The sequence below is a fragment of the Macrobrachium rosenbergii genome, chromosome 56, assembly GCF_040412425.1.
Source record: "Macrobrachium rosenbergii isolate ZJJX-2024 chromosome 56, ASM4041242v1, whole genome shotgun sequence".
NCBI classification, from domain to species: domain Eukaryota; kingdom Metazoa; phylum Arthropoda; class Malacostraca; order Decapoda; family Palaemonidae; genus Macrobrachium; species Macrobrachium rosenbergii.
In genome coordinates, this window is record NC_089796.1 from 42,368,183 (window position 1) to 42,387,771 (window position 19,589).

Here is a 19,589-nt window from a genome sequence, read left to right on the forward strand (position 1 = left end):
CTTCACCTTTGCTAGGGTCTCTCCTCCATCCTGCTAGGTGTCGTAGATCCTTGTAATGGCCTCCCTCAGCCAGAATGAGATGGTATGTCTCAGGTATTCTTTGAGACCTCTTTCTTCGTACTGCCCATGCTGATGAACAACCTCCTACAACCAGGCCCAAGGATGGCTGCTCTCTTCAGGTACTGTCTCAGCACCCTTACTGGGCACATCATTATCTCCTCATCTCCCAATGAAATCCTTCTGGGAGGGGATTGAGAACCATTCAAATCTCAGGTTGGGACAGGGGTTTTGAGAAACTGGTGAAGGGCTCATCATCATAGCTTCCCTATCAGACATTTTTCCCTTCTGTCTCCTGTTCTCATAAAAGGCTCACTGCAAATCCTGCCATCCTTTGCTCTTGATGCACGTGTCCTCTCGCACGCACTCTTTGCCCTTACATGAGATGCAAACAGAATGTGGGTCAACTGCTAAAGGGGACAAACTAGCTAAAAGGCTTATCCCTACTTGTGCAACACCTTAATTTGGGCTTATCTCTTCTAACATATGGGCTCACACAAAGCGAACGAGCACCACGCACAGCACCTACAAAGGGAGGTCATCCACATGGCTCACACACCACGGAGAAAGGAAACGCCCCCAAAAAAGACCTTGTGTCCCCTTGAAAAATGCATAAAACTTTATATAGTTAATGAGTTTTGGCTGCAAGAAGCCACTCTGAATCACAAGTAATAAGGGAGATAACAAACACTGGGAAATCACACACTCATGGCATGCACAAAGAAAAATCTCGGTAACAAAAACGGGAGAACACTTAATGGAACCAGACACTGACAGGTGAGAATACATTGGATGAGCTAGGCCACCTTAGGTTGCACGAGGGCACAGGCCTAGGCGACAGGATTTTGTTTTTGATGTCAGTCAATAACAGTTGAAGCGCCTTGTGCAAGAAACTACATTTATGAAAGCATATGTTTGTATTCCCGTCGGAACAATTTAGTTTTTATATCAGATGATGTTACAGCAAATTTCTCACTAGTGGGAGATTTGGATGCATCAATGGAGATTGCTGTGTGTGGATGTTTAGGTTGAATTTTGGTTGTTTATGAGGATCTGGTTTGTAAGTGTATTTTTATATAAATGTAAGTAGGTCCCCACACTTGAATTTCATATCATCAGAGGAGGAAATTCTATTGGAGGGTGGGTTATACTTAGATTATATAGTTGCCTTTAGTGGAAAATGGTGGTGACCATTATTTATGAAGTAATTTCTTTCATCAAATAATTTTTTGGTAGGGAAATTATGCTCTCGCAGTTTAGCATTGAGTAGTTACAAAATAATGGTGTAAGGTTTGGGTGGCTTGCTGTTTTCATTCTATATTGATTGGTTTGGAAGTCTAAATAGCTTCAGTATACAAAGTCCTTCTTTATAAATTGAATCCAAAGTTAGTAAGGCAGATTTTGTAGGAGATCCATATATTTGATTTCCAAAATTTATTATTTGAGTTTACAAACTTATAAACGCAAAATATTAATCAAATATTTGCATGACTGCAAAAGTAAACAGCAGGTGCTTATTTCTATACAACATACTGTACTTTAAATAACACTATTCTGTGCAGCAGCTAATATGGTAGGCAAGTCCTCACAACAGTTCAACTAGACCTAAGAGGAAAAAATCATATGGAAAGGAAAAATTAAAACACCATCTCATTTGGTATATTTATACCACATATATCACTTTACAAATACAAGGAATTTTAGTGTACAAGGACTTGGTTATTACTTATAATGGCCTAAGATACAAGGTTGGAGGATGCATCAAGCCTTTACCTGGATTTTTATTCTCATTTCTTTTACACAGTAACAAATGTAATTATTTCTGATTTACAATGGTACCAATTTAAACTTGAATCTGAAGGAACCGAGCAGGAAAAAAATCTTTGAGCATTTAATAAAATATAAGTGAGACTATAACAAGGGTACAAAGGCCAACTTTTAAGTTTTAGTTTGGTGCACCGTCAATAAATGCAATGCAAATAAAATATAAAAACCTTACACTACATAAATAAAATTATTCAGATGGGAAAAATTATTCTGTAAAGCAATTTCATTATCTAAAATACAAGATGACTTTATACATAATGTTGGTTGAAGCAAATGATTGAGAAACAATGTCACAGCAAGAAATATAGAATGGAGTAGATCTATTCAATATAGTACTATTTATTAGTGGTTATTAACAATTCTAAAATACATTTCACTATCTTCTTGTGAGTAGCAGCCATGAAAGCTGAATCCCCAAGCAGGGATTGCCTAGAAAATAATTATATATTTTCAATATATATATATCTATATTTATATCACCAATCCCTGAATTCATAATACACAATTTTATATGATTAAGTCATTAAAACCTGCAAGTAAATGATATCTCCCCATTAAGACAAACTTTCTGTACATACTTTGACACACCATTTAAAATGCAGATTATTTACTTCCATCAAAACTGTCAAGCTTCTTTCAGAAAACAAAGGCAATCCAACATTTTAGTAATCATGGCAAGCTTGCTACACCAACTAGCACCCATTCAGTATGTGACATTCTTTAAATTCAAAATTTTCATATAATTATTTAAAGTTCATGTCTATATCATTAAACAATTCTAATTCAATATAACATTCACTTTGAACAGTTTTAGCACAAACTAGCACATTTCTTGCAATTAGGTCTGTCAAATAATACATTTCATATGTTCCAAGAGCAGAACACTGCTGTAACACAGTATATTAGTAGTATAAACGTTGCTATTTAACATTTAAGCTTTCTTCAAGATCATTCTACTATTTATAACCATTGGAAGGACAGATCTTAGTGAAGACTAAATTAATAGTTACACTTTAAATTAGCAATTTTCCATTTGAGAGTATGCTTGTTTATGCTTGCTCTTGCATTTTGCCATATTGATTGGCTAACTAGTCAAAAATGTTTTGGGCTACTATAAAAACCAATTAAGGCATCTATAAAGTTTTTTTGTTTTTTAACTGGAAAGGCTCCTCATATGATAATGTTATATTGTAAAACATATTCAGTATCACTTACACAAAAGCCATATTTATGAGGTGACTTAACCTAATGCATCACACTCGTCTATTGGCTATGTGAAAGGAGCCTTTCTAAACCCTGACCACATACAGGTCAAGTATTCAAGTTCAGTGCTATTATCACATATGTAGTTTCTCACAATCACACTCAGGCAGCTTTGGAGAATATGAACAAAAGGGGAGATTTACAGCAGCAGATCTGAAAAAAGAATGAATAAAACACATTAACACTGTACACCAGCACAGATTTCCTGTGATCACCTCACATGCATTACTAGAAATAACAGTAACTTTACAATAAGTACACTGTGTGGGGAAGCTTCCATGTCAAGTTTTGCTGGTACTATTAGCTACTGAAATACATGTAACAAGAATAATGTGAAATCTGAACTAAACAGAAACCCTATCAAGTAAATTCTTGTCACCCAGCACGGTACTTCAGTAACCAAGGACACGGATGGAACATTATTCACTATATAAAGGTTTGTTTGTTATGAAATTATTATTCATAAGTAGTCTTTATTTCATAAAATGGCTCTCCAGCCACACCAACATGCTGAATACCGAGATCTTCCATTAACAACCACAGGAGTCTTATGCTTCATCTAAAGGATTGATGTTCCAGCAGGGGTTACAGTCACCCTGTGGGCGTAAACCAACACTGCCTTGTTAGATTATCAACCTTGGCCACCTCCAAGTTTTCTGTCTGACTCCCTTTCATATAGAAACAGTACAGGCCATCAGATCGGTGTGCAGAGATGACTTTCTTACATCTTGAGACCTTAAAGACATTTACTTCCGTGGACCGATTTATCAGCCTTGTAGGACATTCCTCCAATTTTTGTGGCAAAGATGGACATTACAATTCTGAACCCTTGTATGAATTCATTTCAGTTCTGAATCCTTAAGTCTCCACCAGGACTCTGGTGTATAATCACGCCCGAGCTCATCATCTAGGCCCTTGTCTCTAATGCTACTTTGATGACTGGCCAGTTTTACCACCCTCCATGAATGAGTGGAGAGGCCTCTGAATATACTCTTAGCAGTGTGATAATCCTTAAGACTGCAGGCCAATCTTGAGAAATCAGATCTGTTGCCTGACATGCAAGCTTTGTACCACAGAATAAGGATCATCGTCATCTTGGATTGATCTGATCCTTGGAGGAGAGAGTTCATTGTTTCCAGGCTTCCTATATCATTTGCCAATTCATGAGAGATACTAATTGGTCATCTGGTGTCCCTAGAGAAACTGGTTCCCCAGTTGGTTGTAGATCCTCATACTTTAGCTGGCATTATTTGGAAGGCATTCACCATGTAGTACGTTCCAAATCCCAGATGCAGATGTTCTTCAAGGCCTTTGGTGGATGTAGGATTAGCAGAGTTTGCTGAAAGTTCTGCCAGACCCTGACCTGTTGGTATTATCAGATGACTTGAATAAAGCTGCCCACAACTTCATGGAGCTGAGCTATGGGCCATCTTCCTCTGCCTCCAAGCATTCATGACCACCTTCTCAGGTCAGTACGTCTGGGTCTTGTCTGATAACCCCCGTACTGTCACTTACTGTGACAGCAGTGGACATTTTTTTTTTTAGAGGAGCACACTGTTATCATCTGCTATGATTTGCCCTCTTAGTCTGCATGACTCTCTGGTGGGTAGAGGATGTGTTCATCACAATACTGAATGCTGTACTACCACTGATCTGATCTTCCCAACTGGATCTAGCTGTTTGGGCAGTATATGCAATGCTGTAAGTTTCAAGTTAAACAGTTCAACATATATACCTATCCCCCATCAGCATTAGGTACTAGATAAGTTTTGAGTTTTGGCACCCTCCCAATTGACATATCACTCCCTTCTGGCCACAGCAGTTGTGGTTTTCAGACCACCTAAAACTTGGTGTGGACAATCCTAAAAGTTCTTCCTACTATAAGGAGTCTTTTGAATTAGTTACACTTTATCTTTTTCAGTTATCCAGAATCATTTCATCTTCACACATAGTGATTAGCCAGTGTATTCCAGGTGAGTAGCTTTTTAGAAGTTACAGATCCTCTACTGCATACTTATGTCAGGGAAAGTGGTAATAAACAGGATACTTCTCAACTCAGAGCATATGTACCAAAGTGGGTTTCTTTGCCTTTTTTCAAGACTTTCAAGTAAAAACTATTTGACTACACAAAAATGTGTTCCTCACCTGATGGAATCCAGTGAGCACTTCACCCTCAAAACCATTCTAAGCTTTAATGATGTTATACAAAAAGAATTTTATATTGCAGTCAAGTTTTATAATATCCAAAAGATTTAATTTCTTCCTTAATTGTAAATAACTGATAATGACCACAAACAGATACACTATTGAGAGTTTAACTAATATCTTCTTTCAAGCGAGTGGAATACACGAGACTCAAAAGGACTGTCATCCTAAGCCTTATTTCACAAAACTTTATTTTCATTCAAAGGCTGTTAAAAAGAACCAAGACAAAAAAAAAAAAATTCAAATGTCCACCACTACTTATGTGAAGAGATGGCTCAGGTCTATTGGTTTTTCTTTTTTTAAATAGTTTTTCCTCCTGATGAACAGTAGTAGTGTAATGCAGGAGCTTCCCTTGTTTGGTCATGTTCTGTCAATGGGGGTCTTGCAAAATAATTATCTTTATCCTCATGTTTTTGGTCTGCTGAATTCCTAATCATACTTTGACCAGACCACTGAGTTAAAATTCCTAGGTCTCATAAAAATGTCCTGAAAGTTTTGTTCTGAAGGAATATTTGAGAGCTTACTGACTGTTATGAACCTCTTCTAGCACAACTGGAAAATGTTGAAGGCCGAAGATTGACAAACTTGCTTAAAAACGGTTTGTTTCAGATACCTTACATACATTGCTGGCTTGAAATTAGACAATTGCTGCTAATGTCAAAACTGGAAGGACTTTATTCATCAAATAACTGGAAGTCAGAAGAGTATGACTGTTTTGAAGACTGGATATTACTTCGATGTGCTTGGGTTTTTGGAACGAAAAACACCACAATCCAACAGCTAGTTTAATCTGGATATTACTTCGATGTGCTTGGGTTTTTGGAACGAAAAACACCACAATCCAACAGCTAGTTTAATCTGTTCTGATCTATAACTGTCAGTCATTATTCCACTATACAAGGGTAAGAGTGATGTGGGGTAAATTTACCTAAGGGAATGGACCAAGCCCCCAAGTTTATGGTTTATAGTTTTGCATTGCTATTTTTAGCAGTGATTATGCTTTTTATCTTTTCTAAGCCTGGATAAATACAGAGGGCTGGAATCAGGAAAGGAATCCATTTCCAAAACAAATTGTAAATGAGCAGTTCAGTGAATGTTAAGACACCTGGAAAAGGCCCATCAACTATAACAACCCCAGCAAGGGATGAAGCTGAAAAGAAGACTGACTTGAAGCAGATAGATCTGATCAAGTCAAAGTAATTTCATTTTTGGCTGCTTCATCAGCATCATTTCCTTTAATGGCTTCATGTGAATTTATACTGGCTCCATAAATTTATGAAACTTTAACCTATAGGATAAACAGATTTTAATGACAACTATAGGGTTTCCAAAGCCCTTCTAAAATCACTAAAAACTACAAATTTCTGCGGTAGCCTGTTTCTATTCATTACTGACAATGACCATAATGGAAAGTTCTGCTATGAAAACTGCATTATAGGGAAAAGAGAAAGGCTTGTTTCAATTAATGCTATTGCAACAAGTGCTAATTTAAAAGAATTGAGGCCTTCTGTATAAATTGCTTACTGTGAACCTTTGCATTTCCTTTCCTAAGTTAAAGTATAGGTTGCTTATGATGTTTACAGGAATATGTCTTAAATTTGGGCAAATGTGTACAGACGTATTTTACTTATAATTCTAGTTCTAGGTGGGGGACTTCCAGAACTGGGAAAAATCTTATGGGCTCAAAAATTCTATTGGCTCTAATTGGGAATATTAGGCCAGATCAAACCTTTAACAATATTATAGCTGACATATTTGGGGTACAAGATGAAATTCTGCAAGAAGTGGCAGATTATTATTAAAATATTGGTCCTGTTAACCCTTAAACGCCTACTGGACGTATCATACGTCGACTAAAATTGTCTGTTGGGTGCCAAGTGGACGTACCGTACATTGACTACAAAAAATTTCAACCTTCGGTCAACTTTGACTTGACTGAAATGGTCGAAAAACGCAATTGTAAGCTCAAACTCTTACATTCTAGTAATATTCTTACATTCTAGTAATATTCAATCATGTACCTTCATTTTGCAACAAATTGGAAGTCTCTAGCACAATATTTCGATTTATGGTGAATTTTTGAAAAAAACTTTTTTCTTACGCCCGCGCGGTAACTCTGCCGAAAATTTCAGAAATTCTTTCATCATTTTGTCGTAATTTTTGCACTGTTCTGTATTAGCCATTACATAAAGTTTTATATATGAAAATGTGCGCAATTTCATGTACAATACAACAGAAAATAACTCATGGTTGTAGCTTTTATCAGTTTTGAAATATTTTCATATAAACCACGATAACTGCCAAAATTTCAACCTTTGGTCAACTTTGACTCGACCGAAATGGTCAAAAAACGCAATTGTAAGCTAAAACTCTTACATTCTAGTAATATTCAATCATTTACCTTCATTTTGCAACCAACTGGAAGTCTCTAGCACAATATTTCGATTTATGGTGAATTTTTGAAAAAAACTTTTTCCTTACGTCCGCGCCAGAAATTCTTTCATCACGTTGTCGTAATGTTTGCACTGTTTTATATTAGTTGTTACATAAAGTTTTATATATGGAAATGTGCACAATTTCATGTAGAATACAACAGAAAATAACTCATGGTTGTAGCTTTTATCAGTTTTGAAATATTTTCATATAAATCACGATAACTGCCAAAAATTTCAACCTTCGGTCAACTTTAACTCGACCGAAATGGTCAAAAACACAATTATAAGCTAAAACTCTTACATTCTACATTCTAGTAATATTCAATCATGTACCTTCATTTTGCAACAAACTGGAAGTCTCTAGCACAATATTTCGATTTATATGGTGAATTTCTGAAAAAAAAAAACTTTTTCCTTACGTCTTCGATGCGGTAACTTCGGCCGAACATCTCGGAAATTCTTTAAATCATGTTGTCGTAATGTTTGCATCGTTTACATTAGTCGTTACATAAACTTTTATATATGAAAGTGTGCGCAATTTCATGCAGAATACAACAGAAGATAGCTCATGGTTGTAGCTTTTATCAGTTTTGAAATATTTTCACATAAATCACGATAACTGCCAAAATTTCAACCTTCTGTCAACTTTAACTCGACCGAAATGGTAAAAAAACGCAATTGTAAGCTAAAACTCTTACATTCTAGTAATATTCAATTGTTTACCTTCATTTTGCAATAAATTGGAAGTCTCTAGCACAATATTTCGATTTATGGTGAATTTTTGAAAAAAAAACATTCTTACGTTTATTGTATAACTCGGCCAACATCTCTGAAATTCTTTCGTCTCGTTGTTGTAATATTTGCACCGTTTTATATTAGTTGTTACATAAAGTGTTATATATGAAAATGTGCACAATTTCATGTACAATACAACAGAAAATAACTCATGGTTGTAGCTTTTATCAGTTTTGAAATATTTTCATATCACGATAAATAGAAAAAATTTGACTTTCGGTCAACCTTAACTCGACTGAAATGGTCGAAAACTGCAATTGTAAGCTAAAACACTTACAGTCTAGTAATATTCAATCAATTAGCTTCATTTTTCAACAAACGGGAAGTCTCTAGCACAATATTTCGATTTATGGTGAATTTTTGAAAAAAAAACATTTTTTTACGTCCGAGCGTTACGAATTCATGCATCATTTTGTGATAATATTTTCTGTGTGTTGCTTTGATCGTTTTACAGTTTGTTATATACCAAAATCATCGCAATTTAGTGTACAACACAACTAAAAAAAATGAACTCATTAGCTTTAACCCATGTGCTTACAGTGCGATTTGTATATAATTATATAAGAGGTTTTTTTTTTCGCTGTCATATATTCCAATATTTATATATGATAATGATATTTTTTCATTTCTGATGGTTGCATACTAAACTTCAAGCAATGAAAAAAGGAGCCAAAAATGAACTCTTAATCTTAAAAACTAAGCGTGCTGTGATTTTTTGAAAAAAACTTTTTTTCCGCTTCGACGCTAACTCACCGAACGCCGCCGGTATACGGGAGACGTTTTTGTAAATAGAGGCTCGGCATTTAAGGGTTAATGGTCTAATATATTATTTTTAATTTCTTTATACATTACACAGGATGTGTTTTACATACTATGCTTGACCAATAAAATCTCAAAATAATGGCAAACAATTTTTTTCTATTCATACCAAACCTTTAACTGGTAGATGAAATATAGAATTTTCATTTAAAATTTTAAAAAATGATGAATCACACTTTTGATGTTTTTATAAGGCAATCAAGAGGACTGATAAGAATGTTATACAGTAAACCCCCTGTATTCGCGTTCTAATGATTTGCAGACTCGCGCATTCACAGGTTTCTCTGTGGAACATATCTAGCCATTATTCACGGAAAATTCGCCCATTTGAGGTATTTTTTACTGAGAAATATTCACTAAAATTACTGTATTTTCATATAATTTTCATGAATAAATGCACTTTTTGTGATAAAACCATTAAAATACTCAGGTATAAGCATTTTTACAGGGTTTTTCTTATGTTTAAACTATCAAATTGGGCAGTTCTAAGTGTTTTAGAGGGGTTTTAAGTATTCGCGGATTTTAGCTATGGGGGGGGGGTGTTCACTGTAGTAGGCAGAAATTCTGGTAACTAAATTTATTATATGCTCTTGAAAATCTTAAATAATTAAAGGGTATATTTAAATGTTTATTATCATTTGCTCTTTACACCACTAATGAGTTACATGCTAACATTTTAAAAGTAAAAACCTATCAGACTATATTATTTAAGCTCATCACTGATACGAAAGTTTTCATAGAATACTTAATTTATAGAAATAAACATTAAAACTAGACAGAAATTCCTGGAATTACCCAAAAATTTAGAGATATTTGATGTTTGCATAATAAATTGATATTTAAATGATAAACTTGTAACTTGAATTTGATGATAGCTATAGTAACATACTTAAAATGTCCTTTATCTTGATTGCTCTCTGGAAAAAATCTTCAATGTATGATTAATTGACAGTATGGAAAACTTGTAAATGTTAGAAAATTAAGCTTAAGCCTTCAAACATATACAACCCGCAAGCAATGTATGTCCTTTGTTACCCGCTGAAATGGTTAATTTACTGGTTTTCCTTAAAAAAAAAAAAAAAAAAGTGAGAACACTTATTTGGATTTCTAATTAGAAATTGATAAAAGAAAGACTAACAAGAACGGCATAATAGTGGCAATAGCAGGTATGTTAGCAATAATTTCCTTTTGCCAGTGTTTGGTGTGAATACTAAAATTCTATAACCTCAAAATTTCTTGTCCTTCAGCCCAAAAATGGTGTGAATGCTATGGTTCTTGAAAGTGCTATTCATTTTCATATTTTATGATGATAAAATCAAAATGGGAAAATGAAAATAATTTTAGAAGCAAAAAAAAAAAAAAAAAAAAAAATCACTGGGATTACAATTACCTCAAATACAAAAATGAAGATATCAGTACACAACCTTTCAATGTGAAAGGCTATCTTAAAATGTCAAAACTTTTATACAGCCAAAGAATTTTCAGGATGCAGTTTTATTTGCTCATTTGCATACCTGGAACTGTGCTTGTATTCTCCTGGCTCTGCTTCTTGTTCAGATTCTGCTCAAATGCTATGAAAGGTGAAGGAGGATTGCTATTAACAGCATCCTCATTACTGAGCTTAGTTTGACCCAAGTCAATGATTTGCTCAAAATTTGATGCAGCAGGTGTGGTAGAGGTGGTGTTATGAGTAGAGTTGACAGGATCTAATGAACCTAGGTTGTCTGTCCTGTGGAAGAAAAACATAACAAAAAATTGAAAAATGGAGAAGAGCACTACACATATGCCAGATTTATTATTAAAAAAATTGCATCTGTGTCAGCACAGACTTCATGCATTAAAGGGCTACTGAGAGAGCAAAAAAAAAATTTTTTTTAAAAAACTTCCTACTTGCTATATTTTTTCTTCAAGATTTTAAAAAATATTATGGCATCATATAAAATGTGTACACATGGATGTGTACCTTATAATGGACTACAGACCAATGAAAATAAAATATATCAAAAGAATTTCTTTTAATCTACAAGGGTAAAACTCAATATTCACATTCCTTAGGATTTAGTGGTGCATAAAAAAAATTAACTAAAGACAATAAAAACCAGAAGGTATGAGGTTAATATGTAAAACTATAACCTGTCCAATGTTACATCTTTTAAGCACAACTACATTAATCAGATTTACTTTTCCCTCTTCTATTATCTACAATTATGCATAAACAGACGTTATAATAGTTGGGGTTAAACACTGCACTTTGGAAAATACATTTACATGCGGAGGAAAGAGTACGCATGTAAAAGTTGCTCTTAATACTTACTGTTACAAAGTTGTCATATGTGCTTTGTTGCTTTTATTTGTAGAAATTAATATGGTATGATACATTAATATTTTATTTATATATATAAACCCACATAGTTATGCTTTGAGGAATAAACTAGAAATGCAAAGAAGAGGAATTACAACAACTGAACACACAAGATTCTGTTTTGGTATAAAAGAAAAACTTGCTTTTGCAGGACCTAAATTAAATCAACTATGTCAAATCTTTTATCTTCACTAAAACCAAAGGGTTGGCAAAAAACTGAACTGTGGATCTGGGTAATGTCCTACCCTTTTAGTATATGCCTTATCACATCTGTAAAGCTATAAAATTAAACAACATAAAACATTTCAGAGCATTTTATTCACCTCAAATTGTTCAATGTTTCTGGGAAGAACAGGCTAAACACTTCAACTAAAACCATGCTTCATAATATGTGTGATATATGGGAAACAGGAAGTTATCATTCAACCTTAAAACTATATAACGGGCTTGGTAAATGTACAGAAAGTAAGCAAGAACTATTTTATCTTGTAATAAGCTTGTGATTATTAAGCTGTCTGTTTTATTTATGTTGTGTAATTTCAGGATGTAGAATTAAAAAAATAACTTTAATACCACTCCAATACATGAAATAATTGTCCCAATTTATTTAATCCCACCCTAATTCACTACTTTTATGGACCAAACTTCATGGGCTAATGCTGCCTACCTTTAAAATACTTTCTACCGGTATCTAACAATGTTTATTTTATTACCTTATGGTAGTACTTCTGTCAAATTATTTGTCACAAAATTTCTCCAATGCAGACAGGAGAGGTACTACTGCACACATTTTATTTTCTTTACTTATACTAATAAGCAATACTGTACTACAAATTAACCTGGTATTTTTGAGGCACTTCATGTGTACAAGACATTAGAACGTCCCTATTAAGCTGAAGTCAAGGACAGGTTTGTAAGGTGGTGGTAAGACCTGCTATGCTGTATAGGTTAGAAACAGTACCAATGAAAAAATAAGTCAGATGTGGTAGAAATAAGGATTAGAAAAGGATGCGTGGAATGATATAAGAAATGAATACTGTACACACTGATCAGAAAAGTCACAATAATCTCACAGAAAGTCCAACAGTCAAGAGAGATGATTTGGGCACTTAATATAAAGAGGAGATAATGAGCGACAATGTTACAGAAACAAGACATTTCATGAAAATGCTACAGACATGAAGGAGAACAAGTAAAAAGAAAAGATGGAGAGACTGCATTTAAGAAAGACTTAAGTAAAAAAGAAATAGATGAAGGGATTATGCTGACAAGATAATGATTTACATTCTACAAGATATGAAAAATCAAAGTTCAAAATGTATAAACTTGTATAGTTAATTCTGACAGTTGTTTATACCCTACCCAAGACCAACTTCTCACATAATTTTGTTGTATGTAAAAACTATCAAATGGTCCTATGGTTTTCTAAAATACTGTTAGGACTTAATCTTCAACTGATCGTAATATGTACAGAAAAGTTAAGTACTGTATACCTTAGTTTAACGATACCGAGCTGATTAACAGCTCTCCTAGGGCTGGCCCGAAGGATCAGACTTATTTTACGTGGCTAAGAACCAACCGGTTACCTAGCAACGGGACCTACAGCTTATCGTGGAATCCGAACCACATTATACTGAGAAATGAATTTCTATCACCAGAAATAAATTCCTCTAATTTTTCATTGGCCAGCCAGAGATTCGAACTCTGGCCCTGCAGAGTGCTATCCAAGAACGGTACTGACCAGTCCAACGAGGAATTAACATGTACAGAAACTGATATACTGTGCAGTACAGTACTAATTTTGAGAAAATGAAAAAGTTACTCGCTACATTTTCTTGATATCTGATAAGATGTCTCGTCTATCAGTTAAGCCTTCACTTCCTTTCAATGGACAGAACTACTGATCTGGTATTCTAATAAATGGTATTGATTAATTTTATGGAACCTTTTTTAAGATATATCACCACCTTACATGAACAGTATTTTTTCCAAGTTCCTTAAAATAAAAATAATAAAATTTAATAGTAAAGAGATCACGATTTTAGTCTTTATTAAAAAAAAAAATTAACTGCTCTCACTGATATTATCCAATACCATAAAGCAAATGTTTCTAACAAAGAAAAATGTAAAATACATATAAGAAAATTATAATGAAGAAAGTAAAGTAAAATTGCTCATGAAATAAAGCATTACAAATGCATCTTAATTTTTAAGTGTGCTCAGTCCTAAAAATCTGAATCATTATACTATTATAACCATGTCAAAAGCTAATAAAATGCAATACGCAAGAGTTATTCTGTGTGTTTCAAATATAAATCATGATTTACAAAAAAATTACAAACTGTATAGTAATAGGTTCGTCTGAATATTGTACTGAAAACGCCTTGGACAACAATTTTAAAAACTACATTGTGCCAGTGCTTGCAATGCTATGGTGAATTACTCGAGTATTAGCACACTCCATCAAGACCAACTTTGGATACTGATCTGCTATTAAAAGCCAGATATAAAAACCATAAACTCTACTTAAGAAAATTAATGGCTCAATTGATTTTCAAAAAACTAACCTGAATGATGTGTTATTTTTAGTAAAAACTATGTACTGCATTACTTGAAAAACAAAATAAATTTAATGACTTGATGCACTGAAAGTACATACAGATTACAAATTTCAACAAGGATTTGTAAGGTTTAGATTTCATATCTGATAATATACTAGCCACTGTAATCAAAATGTTGCTTGGTTTTCTCCATTAGTATGAAATGACAGAAAAATATCAAGATTTAAATTTTGTTAGTCAATGCACACAAGACATCAAGGATATGTAAACTCCAGCTCAAAGAATAGGCTCTTACAGTTCTCTTGAAATACATACAGTATAGCATAAATAGCTACGGATTTTTAATGTACTGTACAGTAATTTTTTAAGACCATTTACCTTTTGATTTTTTTTTGGGGGGGGGACAAACTTTGTGTCTAATGTGCCTAATCAGTCAAATGTTTAATTGCTCCTAAAATGTTATATCACGGTGTTAATATATTAAAGAAAAACATGGAATAGTACCAAATGAAATTTACTTTCCCTGTTGATGTACAAATATTCATAAGTTCATTACTGACAGCTTTTGCAGTAATTAGTTTCACAATACCAAACAAGATTTTTGAGGGGGATAGATTTTGAAGTGTACAGTAAAATCCCTCACAACTAGTACCCTTGGGACCAAGAGGTTGCTGATTATTTGAGGTTACATGAGAGAAATCCTAAATGCCATTACATATATCATGGACTCTCTCATCATTCATTGCCAATAAACAATACCTAATTTTTCATAGTTTTGATCGTTAAATAATTCATAACATTTTAAACTGAACATCCTGCATTCACCTAACTCAGATGGTAGTGTGATGGTTAAATCCGTGCATCAGTACAGTAGATGACATACAGACACTCCCTTCTCTCTATCCCCCCCAAAAAAAATTTATGAGGAATTTACTGTTCACTTGCCCCTGCCCCAACCTCTCTCTCTCTCAAAAATCTTTTTATTATAAAGGATCTCTCCCTCTCTCTCTCACTGCCAAAAATCTTTTTTTCATGTTATGAAGAATAACCCAGCTAGAGAAAGGCAAGCAAATGTACAGCAAATTTAGTTTACCCCTGCATGATACATTTGTTTATATATACATGCACCTTACATGTACATACACATGCACACACAGACTGAGACCGTGACTGTTGGGCAAGACAAGTTCTGATGCAACATAGCCTACGTTAGTTTATAATCTGTTGAAGTTTTTCAGTTCGTTGGATATCAACTTCCAAAAACTGATTTAACTTATAACAACAAAAAGAAAGCATTTTCACAATAAATTAATTGAAAAACTACAATAATCGCTAAACTGTATTAGCTGGTTACAGTATTTCAGTCCATTTGAAGCAATCAAATCCATACAGCCCACTAATCAAAACTAAGCCATCAACTTTAAGTGTTGCTGCCTTATTTTTGTGATTTTCTTCTTGTTATATACTTTCTTATATTTAACCTACATTTTTGTTTTTGTTTGCAAATTTAAGCACTTAAAGATTGTCACTATCAGAGTTATCCATTAGAGGTAGGGGAGAAGCAGAGGGGTGAAAAGAGGATAATTGAGCAGCTGAGTAATTTAATCTACATGCACTCAAAGTAATGGTATTAAAATTAGATGATTGGCCATTAAGGCCTACAGTAGATCTTTTGGTCAGCTAAAAGAGAAAAAAAAAAAGCCGTTCACGGAATAAAAAATAATGTTTCACATTTCTTTGAAAATTAAACATTCCTTTTCACTCACTCTATCTCTAGATAATTCTCGATTTATTGACAGTTCAAGGAAAAATGTTCAGGTTACTTGAGAGTTCTGGTTATTCAAATACCAGATATAAGTGAGTTTACTGGATTGCTTATTCATAATTTGAGCTATAAAGTTCACTGGATTGCTTATTCATAATTTGAGCTACAAAGTTACCAAAGTTCTGTATTTCCTATACACTGTACATTATAATATTTCAGTGACCTCCATATCAATCATTTCTATATCCACAACGCAAAGAGCACCATGACATGTAATACCCACAGAAAAATGACAAATTTTTAATTGTATTTTTCATAGCTAACAAATCTTTGGTCTTAACGTTAGGATAAATCTTCTGGTGCCAGCTGGAAACCGGTTTAAAAACAATAACAAATCATATATGCAAGGAATCTCTGGCATCTAACATTTGATGCATAGATGAGGTGGAAGTGGGTCAGAGACCCAGCTAGAACCTGGTGACCATTCAGTCTTTCTTTCACCACCTTGGAGAGCAGACATTCACTTTTGCTCTCCTTTTCCCCAGCTGATTTTTGTCCTAAGCCTGTGATACCTTCCTGTTGGTTGTGTTATTGTTGTTGTTGTTGTTTTTGTGTGTGTGTGTCTGAGTATTGTGGTTTTATCATGGTTTCCACTAATCAACCTAAGAAGTCCTGTGAGCGTCAACATGTGTCACGGCATTCTAGGATTCCCATGTTCGCACTTCCTGGCTTCCTCTGAGATAGACCCCCATTCTTCTTGCAGGTGTTATTCTAATTTTTGTAATATCAACAATCCATGCCTGGAATGTCGTTCCTGGCCTGTTTTACAAGAAGAAGGAACACAAAAGAAAGTCAGAACTTCCATCTTGGGAGGGATTTCCTCCTCCTCAAGTGGACGCTTCTGCTTCCCCTTCATCCAGACCTATTCCATCTGCTTCATCATCCATTGATGCCTTTTCTCCTTCCTTTTCTTCTATTGACTCATCTTTGGAAGCATCATCCTGGGTCGACTTTGCCCGCATCAATTCCATTGACTCTGGGGCAAACTTCGTCTGCTCTTGTAATGTCACCCCTGTGTTGTCTCTCCCAGTGATGACAGTATCCATGACGTCATTTCCTCCATCTGACCCCATGGCATCACAACTGAAAGCTGACATGATGTCATCTTCAGCAGTTGTCGGTCCTTCAGATGCGTTTGTACAGACTATGGTGGACAGACTGGACTCTGTTTTTCGAGAGAGGTAACGGCAATCCTCCTGTGAAGAAAAGGTGTAGGCTTCCCTTTTCTTCTTCTTCTTTGTCCTCTTCTTTATCAACATTGCCATCCTCATCTTTGTCTCTCCCTAATTGTTCACGAGTTAGACGGAGGATTGAAGTTTTTGTTGCCTCGACTTCTGAGAAGCCAAGAGCTGTTTTGTCAGCTTCTTCTCACGGATGTGTGTCTCTAATTCACAGATGCAGACATAGTCTCGATCGTGTTCCTGCAACCTCTCAGAAGGCAGCTTCAGTCATTCATTCTTCTCCTCGTTCTGTACAAGTTCAGCGGAAAGATGATAAGGCTGCGATTAAGAAGCTGAAGGTGGTGGACCCCTGTTAGGAGTCCAGTTGTTCCGAGGCCTACAAGAAGTTCTCCTTCCCTTTGATTCAGATCTCATTCTCCTATGAGGTTTAGGGTTTCCTCGCCTGATCGTGCCGTCCATGGATGTGTTCTTTAGCCACGTCCGTGATGATGGGGATGGACGTTTACCTAACCTTGGACATGCTTCTAGGACTATCTGTGGATCTGGTAGTGACCGTGATTCTCCAGCTTCCAAGAGGCTGAAATGTTCCGTGTCTCGTTCTCCTAGGAGGACCCACGTATGTTGTTCGTCTTCCCGAGTCTGTGGACGTGACTCATCAAGACCTAAGTTTTGTGCTTCGGTTTCTCATTCTCCTGAAAGGGATCACATACATTGTTCATCTTTGTGCATCTGTGTACGTTGCTCTTCTTGTCCAAAAGCTGAAGCATGTCTGTATTCCTACGTTCTTGGACATGACTTGTTGATAGCAAAGGATGGTCTACATCCATCAAGTGATTGAGACCCCTCTCTTCCATCTACTTAAGGGCGTCAGCTTTCTTTGCTTGAAGTAAGGAGTGGGTGAGTCAAGAGTTTTTTGCTTCGTACATGGAGGTTACTGATCTCATTCGTGAGTTCATAATCTCTCTGAGAAGTCTCAGACTCCTTCTTCAGTGACTCCTAAAGGCAGAGAAGCCTTACTAGGACCAAAGTAGGATGTAAGAACTTCTTTTAAGTTACCTTGTTCCAGGCATGCTACTTCATCCTTAAAGCATGTGAATTCTTTGGTTTCGGGATGGGATAATTCTCTTCGTTCCAACACATCTTTTGAAGCCTGGGTTGACAGCAGATCAGGTTGGGGTTGAGGGTCCTTCTCTGGCCTTTCAGGAAGCATCTACCTTGGAGTTCACTGCCTCTTCTGGTTTTCAAACTGTCTCTTGGCTAGATTTGTGGTCTACAGCGGTAGCTAGGATTTCTTCATCCCATTCTGTGAGAGATTCGTTCGATAGTCCGTCTTTCATCACATTACTACAATCTGGTGCTAAGGCCATTTCATACCTAGGCCATTTGTTTGCTAATTTATGGGCTAACTACTGATTAGAAGGGATGCAGCCCTCTCTAAAGTAGCCAGATCAGTTGATGCGGACTCTTGGCAATCCTTGTGGAATGGAGGTCTAGAATCCCAGCTTCTCCTGCCTAGGGAACAGCTGGCAGCTGCAATCCTCAGACGCTGGGCCAGCACTAATGACTGACTTGTCCACCAAGCAGGGGCTAAGTCTTTGGCTCAGTCTTGCCCTTCGGCTTCAACTAGGGTTTCTCAGCCAACTCCGGCAGCGAAGATGCAACCTCAGCAATGTCCCTTTCAGTCTCGCCCTGCAAAACGAGGGAGGGGGAGTAGGGGCAAAGGCAGGGGAGGATGTCGGTAGACCCCCCCTCCCCCTGCCACAGGTTGGGGGATGCCTGATGAACCACTAGGCTATGTGGCAAATGGACAGAGCGGAACCATGGGTAGTAGATGTCCTTCAGGTAGGGTATCTACAGGCAGTCCTCAGTTAATGGTGATCTGGTTTTATGGCGCTTGTCTAACGATGAAAATTGCCAAATTCCACTTATTGGCACCGATAATTGGGTACTGGCGCCGACTACCGAAAATCGGCACTTTTCAGCTCCGACAAGCCCTGAAAATTGCCAATTTTCAGTTATCATCACACCCTCAGAACGGAACCCCCGCCGATAACAGGGGACTGCCTGTACTTCCTTTCGACTTCCCTCTCCTCTCTCCAATCGTCCTTTCCTAAGGCTCTCCGAAGCACTTAGCTCTCCAGGAGGAGGTGAGGAAGATGATAGACAAAGGGGCAGTGGAAAAAGTAGTACGTCCCTCTCCAAGATTCTACAGTCGAGTTTTCCTGGTACCAAAAGCCTCTGGAGACCAGTGATAGATCT

The 19,589-nt window shown here is 36.0% G+C and overlaps 1 protein-coding gene across 50 annotated transcripts in view; it reads right to left on the minus strand.

Annotated features, from left to right (window-relative positions):
* Positions 1-1,707: 1,707 nt before the first annotated feature.
* Positions 1,708-19,589, minus strand: part of LOC136836475 (ensconsin-like) — a 652,260-nt gene continuing 634,378 nt past the window's right edge. For all 50 annotated transcript variants that reach the window (XM_067100793.1, XM_067100801.1, XM_067100795.1 and 47 more), the window contains 2 exons: positions 10,916-11,130; positions 1,708-3,300 (listed from right to left, as the gene is read on the minus strand). In XM_067100793.1, the coding sequence (XP_066956894.1) occupies positions 3,287-3,300; positions 10,916-11,130 (229 nt within the window). In that variant the 3' untranslated portion in view covers positions 1,708-3,286. The remainder of the gene's footprint in view (positions 3,301-10,915; positions 11,131-19,589) is intronic.